The sequence below is a fragment of the Dryobates pubescens genome, chromosome 15 (assembly GCF_014839835.1).
Source record: "Dryobates pubescens isolate bDryPub1 chromosome 15, bDryPub1.pri, whole genome shotgun sequence".
Taxonomy (NCBI): domain Eukaryota; kingdom Metazoa; phylum Chordata; class Aves; order Piciformes; family Picidae; genus Dryobates; species Dryobates pubescens.
Window position 1 is genome coordinate 1,050,448 of NC_071626.1, and position 12,953 is coordinate 1,063,400.

The 12,953-nt window shown below is 53.2% G+C and overlaps 1 protein-coding gene across 2 annotated transcripts in view; it reads right to left on the reverse strand.

The window, feature by feature from the left end:
* CRADD (CASP2 and RIPK1 domain containing adaptor with death domain) overlaps nucleotides 1-11,446 on the reverse strand; it is a 65,513-nt gene extending 54,067 nt beyond the window's left edge. The window contains exons 1-2 of one of the 2 annotated variants that reach the window (XM_054167798.1): nucleotides 11,363-11,446; nucleotides 6,878-7,294 (exon numbers count right to left, since the gene is read on the reverse strand). In XM_054167798.1, the coding sequence (XP_054023773.1) occupies nucleotides 6,878-7,175 (298 nt within the window). In that variant the 5' untranslated portion in view covers nucleotides 7,176-7,294; nucleotides 11,363-11,446. The remainder of the gene's footprint in view (nucleotides 1-6,877; nucleotides 7,295-11,362) is intronic. The other variant, XM_054167799.1, reaches the window with a different exon arrangement.
* Nucleotides 11,447-12,953: the final 1,507 nt, after the last annotated feature.

The window sequence follows — 12,953 nt, forward strand, 5'->3', positions numbered from 1 at the left end:
TCAAATGATTGCCAAGGTCTGTTCTCATCCTGCCTTCCTGCTTTAGTTCAGATCTGAGAACACAAACTGACAAGTGTGCACAGTGAATTCACCTACAGACTGCCTCAAGGTCCAGCCCCTCTCAGCACCCAGCTGACTAACAAAGAGGTCCAACAGGCTCCAGGTCCTTCTCGTGCTGGGGGCCCCAGAAGTGGAGGCAGCACTCCAGGTGGGGTCTGAGGAGAGCAGAGGAGAGGGGGAGAATCACCTGAGAGATGTCAGCAGCATAAGCACAGCTGCTTGCTAATGGGGCAAACAAAACCCAAAACAAATTGTGGGAGAAAAAAAAAAATACAATTCTTAGGTTTCTACCCAAATTAAAGCCCAAATCCCCCCCCAGAGAATGCTCTGCAGGACTTGGGGGCTGATTGCTTGTCCATGCCATGCTGTCAGCAGTGAGTGTGTGCACAGACCTCGGATCCAGCCTGCACAGATCCCTGCGGGCAGGCACGAAGCCAAGGCTGTAAATGCAGCACTCGACTTGCAGGGCAGATGGGAGTGTGGAAAAGCCTTGGGGAGAGTCAAGGATGCCTTTGGATCTCTCCAGAAACAGCACTGGGATGTGGCACAAGGGCATTCCTTCCCCTCCAGGTCAATCCAGTGTGGCCAAGGCTGCTAAGCCCATCCCTTTCCTTCAGACATTCATGGGAGGAAACTCCTCCTGCCACTGGACTGGACAAGAGAGGGGAGGGAAAGAGAAGGAAGAGGGGAAAAAACCAACACCCCCCCACACTGTCTTCTGTCCACCATTTTAGAGACAGAGAAGGAATTCCTCAGCTGCTCTCCTGTCTGCCACCCAAATGGGAAAGGCAAGGGACGAGGCTGTTTCCTCACTGCGTTACACATGAGAGGCAGCAGGATAGGAAGAGGGCAGGAAGCAGCCAACAAAAGGTAAGAAGAGATGAAACTTCCCCATGCCCTAAAGCATTTGAATCCCCACTCTTAGAAAGCTCCAAGGCAGCTGTGGCAAAGGGATGTGGGGGAAGCTGTGGGGGAGGGCAGGATGGCTGCTGGCTCTGTCTTGCATTCGCATGCTCCATCCCAAGCCTTACACAACCCCAAGCTTTATATAGCTATATGACACAACACACTCCCCACACGTCCAGGGAAGGGAGAAACAACAACCCCAACCACACTGAAATATGTTCAAATCCAAAAAGAAGCCCCAAAAAGAAAGCCAAACCAAACTCTCCCAGGTCTACCAGGACCTTGATGCAGGCTGCTGACAGGGCACCGTAACAACGAGAGAAAATCAGGCAGCAGAAAGTTGCCCTTGCCAAGACAACTCCATGCCCCAAACTCTCTCGCTTGCCAGGCAGCCACGGCTGCTGCAGGATTCCCTTGGCAAAGGCAAAGGCAAAGGCTGCCATCCCAGACTCCTCTCTTTCTCAACACTGGGGATTGCATCTGGGGTGGAGAAAGCAGCACTACAAAGAGGTGCAGTACCAACACTTCTACCAGTAAACCATTGGCTAGCAGCAGGGGCAGAAATCAAATCCTTGGGCAGAGCAGTTCCCGAGGGGGGAGAGAGGACAAAAGCATCTTGATAAACAAAGGCTGCTGGAGCTTATAGGTTGATTTGATTATTGTTAGTTGCTGCAAAAAAATACTGGGTAGCAGTTAGCTGTTCCTAGAAAGAGTGGAAGTCTGGTGCCAACAGCTGCAGTTTCTCATAAGAATTCTAATACTACACTGAAGATTTATGGTCCTGACAAAGGCAAAAACTTATTCAAACTGGGGCAGGAAAAAGGGAATTTTTCTTCTTTTCACACCAACAAAACAGACTCAGATTATTTTTGTTAGCTCTTCCTACAGCAGAAGGTTTGAGCTGCAAAAGCAGGAATTGAAGCTGTGGTTGCTGTTTATAATGGTTTGAGTCTTGAGTTGATGTCTGTAATGGTTTAAATCTTGGGGTGGTGTTTATAATGGTCTAAGTCTTGGGGTGGTGTTTACAATGATTCAAGTCTTGGGGTGGTGTTTATAATGGTTTGAGTCTTGCAATGCCCCTCTGCAGAGTGTTTTTATCACACAGAGTCACAGAAGGCCATGCTGGAAGGGACCCCAGGATGGCCTGGTCCAACCGTTCTAGGTGCTGGTGTAGTTAAATGAGCTGGCCCAGCACCCTGTCACTCTGTCACCTTGAAATCAGTCAAGCTCAGAAATATTCACCTCCCAAAGCACAAGGCTTTACATTCCCTTCTTGACATTCTGGAGCTTCACAATGATGCTTTGCCTACCTTAAGAAAAGGTTTCCTCAGAGCTGTGGCCATCTGACAGGTGCAAATAGGAGAGGAGAAAGGTGACTCTAGGCAAAAGGAATGTCCTGTGCATGAAGTGAGCAAGCAAGGGGAAGGAACCTTGCAGAATAGATTCAGCAGGAATTCAATAGAATTGATGATCTTAAAGGTCTCTTCCAGCTGAACCAAGTCCAACCTTCAAGTCAAGACCACCATGGCCATTAAACCATGTCCCACACATTCCTTGAACACCTCCAGGGATGGTGACTGCACCTGGGCTATCTTCTGCAATTCTGGAGAAGCAGCTGGCCCTACCTGCCTGCACATCACTCTCCTGATTCCTTGTGCTCTGCAGGATTAGGGTCTTCTGTGTTCCATGGAACTTCTCTTTTTAAGTCAGCAATAAAACTCAGGATATCACAGGCCTTAAAGTTCATCTGTTTGCAAGCAGGGCTGATTCTGGGGCCAATTTATTGTTACACTCTAAGCTGCTCCATGACCATTTCACCCAGTTACACAACTTGGGGATCAATAAATCCATGGCCCACAGGCTCCTGGTGAGTCAGTGGCAGTCTCTCATTTAGGTCTGACCTTGGCTTCCATTTCAAAGCTGTTCCATACAGCAGGTGATGTTGACACTACACAACCAAAAAGGGCTTTATTTCTGTCCTGAATTGCTGCTTGGTTGGTTCTGTTGGCCTGGGTTCTTTTTGCTGGGACTTTGGTTGGTTGGTTTGGGAGTTTTGGGGTTTGGTTTTTTACTAAGGGAAGAAGATAAATGAAATGCTTAAGAATCATAGTGGTGATTTTTTTTTGTTCTCTTTGACTGGGAACCAACAAACTCAGCTGAAGCAAGGCTAGGAAGCTTGATCTCTTTGAAGAAAATGCAGCATAGAACTGTTGAGGTTGGAACAGACCCTTGGGATCCCCAAGACCAACCTCTCAGTCCCACTGTTATAGAGGCCAGGGGCACTCTCCCCTCTCCAGATATTCACCTTTGTGCCCCATTGAGACTGTGACCATTTGCTCTCAGCTTTCCCCTCCCAAACCAGACACAAAGCTTTGTCTCATCCAGCCTCTTGGAAGGCACATCCAAGCCAATCTGATTTCATTTCCTCCTGGTCCTCTCCCAGTTCTTGGCACTGCAGTGTGGGGGAGCTTCCTGGCACCTTGCTCTGTCTCAGTTCTCACCAAACAGTGCTGAGTTTGTGCATGAGCTCCTGAGGAGGACCATCACCCAAAGGCCTGCACAGGAAAATCCCTGTGCATGGGCCACAGTTTTTGACATTCAGAGGGAAAAAGCCTAACAGTCTGCTTCTACTGAGCTTCAAGAGCCAGTGAGAAGTGAAAGGCTATGAAATAAAATCATCACAGACTCACAGAAGGGGTTGGGTTGGAAGGGACCTTAAAGATCATCCAGTTCAAACCCCCTGCCACAGGCAGGGACACCTCCCACCAGCCCAGGCTGCTCAGGGCCTCATCCAGCCTGGCCTTGGACACCTCCAGGGAAGCTTCAAGGAACAACCTGGCACCAGTCCTTAGTCCTGCAAAGGATCTGTGAAAGCTGAGGGCATTCTGCTTGAGCAAAGAGAACGTTAATGGAGCATAAAGAAGTGAAAAGCAGGCAGGAGACTTCCACAAGTATGGATGATTCAAAGGGAAAAAAGAAAGCAAGACTTTAACGTCTGAGGCCAAGATACTGACCTACATCTGGAGAGTTTCAAGGTGCAAACAAAGGCAGTGTGCATGTGGCAGCCTTTCTGCACTCCAAATGGACTCTTTCAAGGACACTGTCACAGACAAATCCTCACCTGCTTCCAGAGAGGGAGGAGTGAGGCTCTCCAGCATGGCACTGAAGGACACATCTCACTGAAAGTAAGCTTATGGGTTTCTTGGTGCCAGTGGCTCTTCCCTTGCTTAGGGCCAAGAACCTGCTGGAGCACTCTGCTGAGACAACAGCCTACAAGCTTGCTGTTTCGAATGCAAAGTGAGGCTCCTCACCCCAAACCACATCTCCTTGCATGTAATCAGCACAGATCCTGCTGCTTACAGTTCCCCGTTCATTCCAGGGTGCACCCAGCATTTATTAGGGCACAGATGGTGCTCCCTTCCTTTGGCACCTAAAGAACATCCCTCAGTATTCAAACAGACTTGGCTCTCTGCCTCTTGATCCTGCTCTGCATTGCCACAGCAAGAATGACAGTAACCTTTCATCTCATCTGGAAGCCTTCCCTAAACTGCAGCCAAACTTTGGCAAGAGGATTACCAAGCCCGGTGGAGGCCAGAGGACCTGACATGAGTAAATCCAACCTGTCGGTCAGGGGCCGTGGAGAAGCAGACAAAGAAGCCCCAGAACGATCCAGAGAACAGCAATGGGGAGCAATTTTTCTAGTACCAGACCCCTTGCTCCTGAGTGTGTGTGATGGCTCTGTGTGGGGGCACTTCTGAACTGGGAGGACGATTCAACAGCTCAACCAGCAATTAGCAAACAAACAGGCTGATTTGAAAAGCAAACAAAGAGAATTAGCATGACAGGAGATGTCATAACAGCAAGCAAGGTCTCCTCCAGCAGGCTCAGGGCAGCAAGTCTGCATTGTGCTGACGGCTTGCAGAGTTTTCCTCTCTCTGGGCAGCACAGGACATTGATTTCCTGAACTCTGAAAGCTGTGCACCCATTCTGGAGCCAGCATAAAGCAAAGGCCACAGACTCACAACAGAAAGACAAGCTGCCCCTCACATTCCATTCAAAATCTCCTCAGCTAAGATAATGCCAGGTTTGTACAGCAGATCCTGACAAAGCACTCCTGAGTGAGCAGCAGACTGGGACAGGGGAGCACAGGATGGTCACAGACTGCATCAGGCTGGGAGGGACCCTCAAAGATCAACTGGTCTTAATCAGCCATCTCCATAGGCTCTCAGCCTCATGCAAAGCCAAAGCACACTGACACTGGAAAAATCACACCCCAGAGGCACAGAATGCATCAGGCTGGAAGGGACCCTCAAAGATCATCTTGTCCAACCCCCCTGCACTCAACAAGGACACCTCCAGGCTGCCCAGGGCCACATCAGGGCTGAGCTTCAATGTCTCCAGGGATGGAGCCTCAGCCACCTCCCTGGGCAGCCTGTGCCAGTGTCTCCCCAGCCTCCCTGTGCAGAGCTTCCTCCTGATGTCCAACCTAACTCTGCCCTGCTGCAGTTCCAAACCATTGCCCCTGGGCCTGTCCCCACAGCCCCTTCTGAACAGTCCCTCTCCAGCCTGCCTCCAGCTCCTCTTCATACGCTGAAATGCAGCTCTGAGGTCTCCCCAGAGCCTTCTCTCCTCCAGGCTGAACTCCCAACTCCCTCAGCCTGTCCTTGTAGGAGAGGTTCTCCACACCTCTTTATGGCCTCCTCTGGATCCTCTCCATCAGGTCCCTGTCTCTCTTGTACTGGGGGCTCCTTATCTGGACACAGCCCTGCAGGTGAGGTCTCCCCAGAGCAGAGGGGCAGGATCCCCTCTCTCCATCTCTGGCAATGGGCACTGGCAGCCCATTTCTGGCTCCTGTCCAGCTGCTAAGATGACCAAACTTCAGTGGAGGGGAGGGGAGGAAAGGGGAGAGCAGGGCTTGGAGAAAGGTTAATCAAACTGCTTGGAAACAATGTTCCTAAGTGAGGACTTGCTGGCAACAGGAGGCTAGCAGCCAGGGCAAGCTGCCAGGACTTGAGGCCAAAAATGATAGAAACATAGCATGCTTGGGGTTGGAAGGGACTTGGAAAGGTCACCCAGTCCAAGCCTCCTGCAGCAGAGACATCTGCAACTCGAGCAGGTTGCTCAGAGCCCCAGGCAAGCTGACCCTGTTGTGCTGACTTCAGAACTGCTCCCCAACTGCATGGCCACAGGGGTAAAGAAACCACCTCTGAGCGAGCACCAAGCCCAGAGAGCTCATCCTAAAAGCACACTGGAATGTCAGAAAGCCAAAGGTTTGAGTAAATAAGATTACAAAACAGCCACTCAACCAGTCAGCTCCTGAATTCGTTTTCAGGCTAGGCAAGGGCTGCTCATTTTGGGACTTGCTCTCCCATAAACAGAATGGGCAAAGCACATCTTCATCAGCACGTGCTACTGAGTGGAAATGACATTAAACCCCCAAGAAAAGCAAACACATGCCAGTCCTGGCAACACAAACCATCCAGAATCACAGAATTACTGAGGCTGGAGAGGATCTCTGAGGCCATGGAGCCCAGCCTGTGAAACAAAGCGCTCTAAAACACACACAAGCTGAACGACGATGAGCTGTGGGTGGTGAAGGGACATCTGCTGCTGCTGCTACTCAAAACTACTTTTTATAGTCCATCCCCTTTGAGGTGACAGAGCCCAGGTCCTCCTACACCCCAGCCTCTCCCAAGACAGCTTCTGCTCTCTCCTGGGGCTCAACCCTGCTCATTCCCCAAGCTTTGCAACACTTCCCAGCTTCAAGGAAACTCAGCCTGTCCCCTTTTCTTGGCCTCATGCTCAGTACCTGCATGGTGCACCACCTGAAATTCCTGCCATCTCCAATACTTTCAGAATCACAGCTTCAGAACAAGCTTCAAAGTATCAGCAGCACCAGTCCTGGCCTTACCTGCAGGATCCTGCACTGTCATTTCCTTGCGCTTGGCCACCAGCTTGTCTTTAACCCACGGGAACTCCTGCAAGGAGTCCAGGAACACATCAAAGGCCTTGGGTCCTCTGGTGGGGAGAATATCAAGGAGCATCATGGTTCTTCTCTGGGTGGTGGTCTGGGCTTTTATTTCTTGAACATGGCTGTCTGTGAGAATCCCTTCTTGGTAGAGATACTGAATGACAACTCCATCCACCAGCACCTCCGTGCAGAGCTCCAGGCGCATCGAGCGCAAAAGCTGCTTGTCTCTGGCATCCATCTGGCAATCTGCAGCACCACAAGAGGAGTGGGGAAGTGTCTGAAGATTGAAAGACTTCAACCTTTAACATCCAGAAGTGGTGCTGGAACAGCCAGAAGTGACGTTTGGTCCTTGGCAACCTTCAGAAAGCAAACCAAACTCAGTCACCAGCCTGGGTGGGAAAGCTGTTAACGACCCCCACCACCTCCTTTCCACTCTCTGCTCCTTCCCTGTCTCAGGAGCTAAAAGGCAGGCAGGAAACATCAGACAGGAAGAAAGCCTTTGGCTCTGCTCAGCCCAGTCCTTTGCTAGAATAAAAGCCAAGCCACACAGTCCTGCTCACTGACCAGTCAAGGTTCATCCCAGGCAGCCGGAGCATTTGCCAGCACCTCAGAGACTCTGTCCCTAAGAAGTCAGAGAGAAGCCACACCTGAGCTCTCTCACTGCTGCCTCTCTTGCAGTACCACAACAGCTGCAGCAGAACTGATGAGGCATAGAATCATGGAATTGTTTGGGTTGTTAAAGCCCTCTAAGATCACCCAGGCCAACCAGCAACCCAACCCCACCATGGCCACCAAACCCTGGCCCCAAGTGCCATGGCCACAGGTTTCATGAGCACCTCCAGGCATGGGGACTCCACCACCTCCCTGGGCAGCCTCTGCCAGTCCCTCACCACTCTTGCACCAAAGACATCTTTCCTCATTTCCAACCTAACCCTCCCCAGGCACAATTTCAGGCCATTGCCTCTTCTTCTACACCTGAGACTGGGGAGCAGAGCCCAACCCCCAGCTCACTGCAGCCTCCTCTCAGGGAGCTGTAGAGAGCAATGAGGTCTCCCTCAGCCTCCTCTGCTCCAGACTAAACAACATCAGGTCCCTGCAGGCAGCAGCAGCAGCAGGGAAGGTCTCAGCAGGTAGCTTTGGCCCACATGTGATGCACTTTGAGGAGGGGCAGAAATGTACCTTCTGAACCAGGTCATCCTCCCCTCTGACTCATCCTGGAAGGCTGCTCTGGAACTTGTCCTGATGGGGAGAAACGTTCTCTGGATTTCTCTCTCATGTGTATCCACCTTCTATTAATAGCTATTTGTTCTGCAGCTTAAGTAGCTCTCCTCCCTCCCTGCTATTTACCCTTCTAATGTGTTCACAGGATGCCCTCTGCTAGCTTCCATTTCACTTGATGACCACTCTGACCAAGGGGAGAAAAAATAAGCTGGAAAAGCATTTTATAGCCACTCTACAGAAGAGAAATCAGGGTGGAGAGAGCTCAAGCAACTGGCTCAAGATGATGCTGGGAGCCTGTGGCAGACCTGCAAAGAGAATTGAGATGTCTAGTCTAGTACTGACAAACATCTCCCTGGGCCCATTAATGGCACTTGAGAAGGGAAAAACTGTCAGAGTAATACAATTAAATGCTTTCTGGTGACAAAATAATGAAGTCAGAACAACTGCAGCAGGTGCTGAGTGTGATTGCCAAGAGAGTGGCTGATAATTAAAGGAGAGGCTGCTGTTCCACCAGCCACAGAAACTGCCCTGCATTCACCTGCAGGACATGGGCAGAGGATGCCAAAGGCTTGTAAGAAACCTCCTGAGGTCTTTGCAGCAGGAGAGGCCTCTCGAGGCCCCATCACAGCTTGGTTGGCCTGGCTGTCCAACCCAGGGCAGGCAGCCCACAGAACATCTGGGCATGCAAAGGGCATCCTGGGTAGAATGCAAAGAGCCCAGGACCATGAGAGAGTCTGGGAAACACCACCTGTGCCACGTTCCTGTGTGCTGAAAGCAGTGCTGGAGGGCAGGTCCCTCCCAGGAGGACTCCACCTTTCCTGGCTTCTTCAGCATCTTTCTCCTATACCAAAGGGAATTTTCACCCCTTCTGTCTGACCCTTGGTTTGGGATCAAACCACAGCAGCCGTGGCACAGGTCCTTCCAGAGGCTGGTTTGCTAAGCACAGCTCAAACATCAAACTCCACTCAGGAGTGCAATGAGAGCACAAGCAAGGAGCAGGATAAAAGGCAACCAAGCCAGAGGGCTGGACTTCCCCATTTGCTGTTGGGATGCTCCTTTTGGCCAGGTGAAGCTGCAGTCAGGCCTCTGACACACACTGCCTTTACACTACTGGGAGCAACCACTGCACTAAAGCTAAACCAGGTAAAATTTAGGCAGCAGATCTCCATTTCTCCATTCCAGGATTCCCTGACAGCCCCTGAGGGCTTGCAGAGTTCAAGGGAGTCACCCAGCAGCAGCCCTGAGGGCTTTATCTCAAGCAAGGCAGAGAACTCTTTCAGATGATAGGAAGCTCTACCTGTGCTTCCATTCTGCACTGACCACCCAGAGTCCCTGTCCAGGAGCTTCCTCTCCCATGTGCCAGATGAGGAACACCAACAGCTCCAGCCACTGTGCAGCACCTGATGGGTTCCCCTTCTTCAGGGCCAACGTGGACAACACTTCTCAGAAACCAGGCCTTTCCCAATCATCCAACTCTGCACCTTGGTGGACTGCAAAATGCCTTTCAAGCCATGAACCTGGAGAGGGAACTTCTGCTGAGAAAGGTTCTTTGCTCACTGAAAGCAGGAGTGAGAAATTCTTTCCAGTGAGGCTGGGGAGACTCTGGCACAGGCTGCCCAGGGAGGCTGTGGCTGTCCCCTGCCTGGAGGTGTTCAAGGCCAGGCTGGATGAGGCCCTGAGCAGCCTGGGCTGGTGGGAGGTGTCCCTGCCCACGGCAGGGAGGTTGGAGCTGGGTGATCTTTAGGGTCCTTTCCAACCCAACCCATTCTATGATTCCCTGAACAACAGAGATTTTAGGGTCACCAACAGCAAGGCCACCAGCCCAGTAAACTTCCAGGCTGGAGTGCACTGGGCTTTAAGGTCTGCTTAAAAATTCAGCATTTCTCTGTGTGTCTGAGAAGGAAATGTCCAAGTCAGGAACTAAGCAGTTGGATATGGAAATGTATCCAGACTGTGGTGCCTAACAGTGCAGGGATGGAGTTTACTGCACCATGCCATTAATTTGAACTAATTTTAATCACAGCCTGTGTCTAGGGATACAAACACTGCAATAAACTCCCTGAGAGGAGGCTGCAGTGAGCTGGGGGTTGGGCTCTGCTCCCTAGTCTCAGATGATAGAACAAGAGGCAATGGCCTGAGATTGTGCTAGGGGAGGGCTAGGTTGGAGATGAGGAAAAATGTCTTTGGTGCAAGAGTGGTCAGGGACTGGCAGAGGCTGCCCAGGGAGGTGGTGGAGTCCCCAGCCCTGGAGGTGCTCAGGAAAGCTGTGGCCATGGCACTTGGGGGCATGGTTTGGGGGCCATGGTGGGGCTGGGTTGGTGGTTGGACTGGATGATCTTAGGTCTTCTCCAGCCAAGACGGTTCTGTGATGCCATGAGTGTGGCTCACTGAAATGTTTGCATGGCTCAAACCTTCCACACCCAGCTCTAAAAATGCATCACCTCCCCTGCAGAGCCACAGCTCAGGAAACAGCCCCCCAGGCCCTGCTTTATCCCCACACCAACACCAGCAGGTCTGCATTGCTCCTGCCTCTGACACATCATTTATCTGTGACTGGGGATAAGACTTTTGAAAGCCTGGACTCAAAAAGGACTCCTTCTGGTCCTAAAACGCACATCCACTTAGTTCTTGGCTAGCTGCACGTTGGCAGCACCAGCTGCGCTGTGCTGCTCTTGGCTCCCAGAACATTCCCATGTGCCTGCTGAGCTACGAGTAAGGCATCCCCTACCTAACCCCTGAGTGAGCCTGGCTCCTCACAGCACCCCTACCAACTGCCCCCACGCCTCAAAACGCTTTTAACTCCTTCCCTCCAGCCGAGCGCCGGAAGCCGCCGCCGCAGCCCGGGGCCGGCTGCGCGCCCTGCTGGCCCCCGAGCCGGGAACCTCCCGCCGAGGCGAGGTCCAGCAGCAGCACCTCGGCTCTGCCCGCGGGCACGGCTGCCGCCCTGCCGCGGCGGACCCGCCGCCCCGGCCCGCCCCGCCGAAGCCCTTCCCCCGTCCCCGCTTCAGCCGCGCTGGGGGCTGCCGCCGCCGGGCCCCGCAGGCAGCGCTCGGGCTGAGGGCTCCAGTCCTGCTTCTGCTTCAGCCGCGCCGGGGGCAGCGGGCGGGCCGGGCCGAGCCGCTGGTGCCGCACCGCGGAGAGGGCGAGAGGAGAGGTCGGGGCGGTGAAAGCTGCGAGGGGAGAAGCCCCTGGGCCCGTACTTACACCAGGGAGCTGGGGGACTAACCGGCGCGCCCCGGCGAGCGCGGAGCCTGCGCGGGCACCGCCATCTTTGTTGAAGGCAAGAAGGCTTCGCCGGAAGCCGCCGCAGCGCCCTGCCGCGGGCCGGCCGAGGGAGGGCCCCGCGCAGGGGAGAGGGAGCCGCGGCCGCCATGTCAGCTGTGGGCAGCGCCGCGGGGCTGCCCCGCGGCTCGGGACGCCGCAGGGAAGGTGGGCCCGGGGCGGGGGGGGCTGTGGCGGTGCAGGGGTTTGCTCAGGGGGCCCCCGGCCGTGGCGGGGCTGGCGGGAGAGCCCTGCTGCCCCAGGCGGCGCCAGTGGGCAAAGGGCAGCAAAGCCGGGGAGGGCCGGCGGCAGCGCCCGGACAGCCCCGCGCCAGGCTTGGGGCAGCCCGGGGGAGAGAGAGGCCGCGGAGAGGCCACAGCTGAACGCTGCTGGGGGGGCAGCGGCTAGCAGTGGGGGTCCCCACGGAGGAGGGGTCCCCGCGGGGAGGGTCCCTGCCGGGGGGTTGGAGGACACGCTGCGTTCTGGGCAGCTGGGGGGTGGGAAGGGTGAAGGGTTCTTTAGCGGGGCGAAGGAGCTGTGTCTGAAATCAGATTGGAAAGGGCATAAATGCTGTTGTGGAAGCACAGGACTCGTTTCGGTTGGAAGAGAGCTTGAAGATGATCTTCCTTGGAAAGCGCCGAGCTCCTTGCTTTCTAGGGATAGCGGCTCCTGCTTGCGAGGCTGTGCCCCGGCGAACGCCGTCCAGCTGCTGCTGTCACAGCGTGTCAAACACGCAGTAATTCTCCGTTGAATACCAGATATGTTCAGCTTTATTGCTTTCATCTGAGCAGCTTGAAGATGAAGAAACTTTCCTAGATGAAAACCATTTAGTAAAGCAAGATGCAGCCTGTGCCTACCGCAGCGCTAGGCACGCTCTCCTCGGTTTGTTCATCTGTCGAATACAAACCCATCTCTCTCACCTCGTTTTGTCCAAATGCTTGGAGCCAAAGGACGGCAGAAGAGAGAAAATTCATAGAGCTGCATCAAACCAGAGCAGTGTCATTTCCTAGCATACCATCAAAGAACTTTTCCCCATCTTTACGTCGGTGTGAGGTGGGTGGAGCGGTGTCAGCCTTTGGGTTTTTTTTTTCATGTCAGGAACAGTGATGGAGGTGGGGGGAAAGGAGAAAGAGAAAGAGCCTGCAGAGCTGGAAGGTGCAACATGGAAGCTGCAGGCAGCCACAGGTTGCTGGCTGTGGTCTGCTCCGCTTGCTGCTGCCTGCCCTCTGGGCAAGCAGTGAAGGTGGTTGCTGCAGCTGCTGCTAGAAATGTTGCTGCTGTGTGGATCCCATTGGTACAGTCAGTTTAGACTCCTTGTGCAGATTTAAGGGTGTTGGGAAGGTGTAAAAAGGCATTTGGAAGAATTAAAGGCATTTGGAAGTCAGTTGTGGAAACCTTGAGGTGCCCTTCCTAGGTAGTGTCCCCAGGAAATGATGTGGGAAAATAGGAACTGAAAAATGTTACTGGTAGAGCTCAAATGCTTCAGATGTTGGTTAGCTGCAGAGTTTGCATGGAGATGCACACTTGGTCCTGC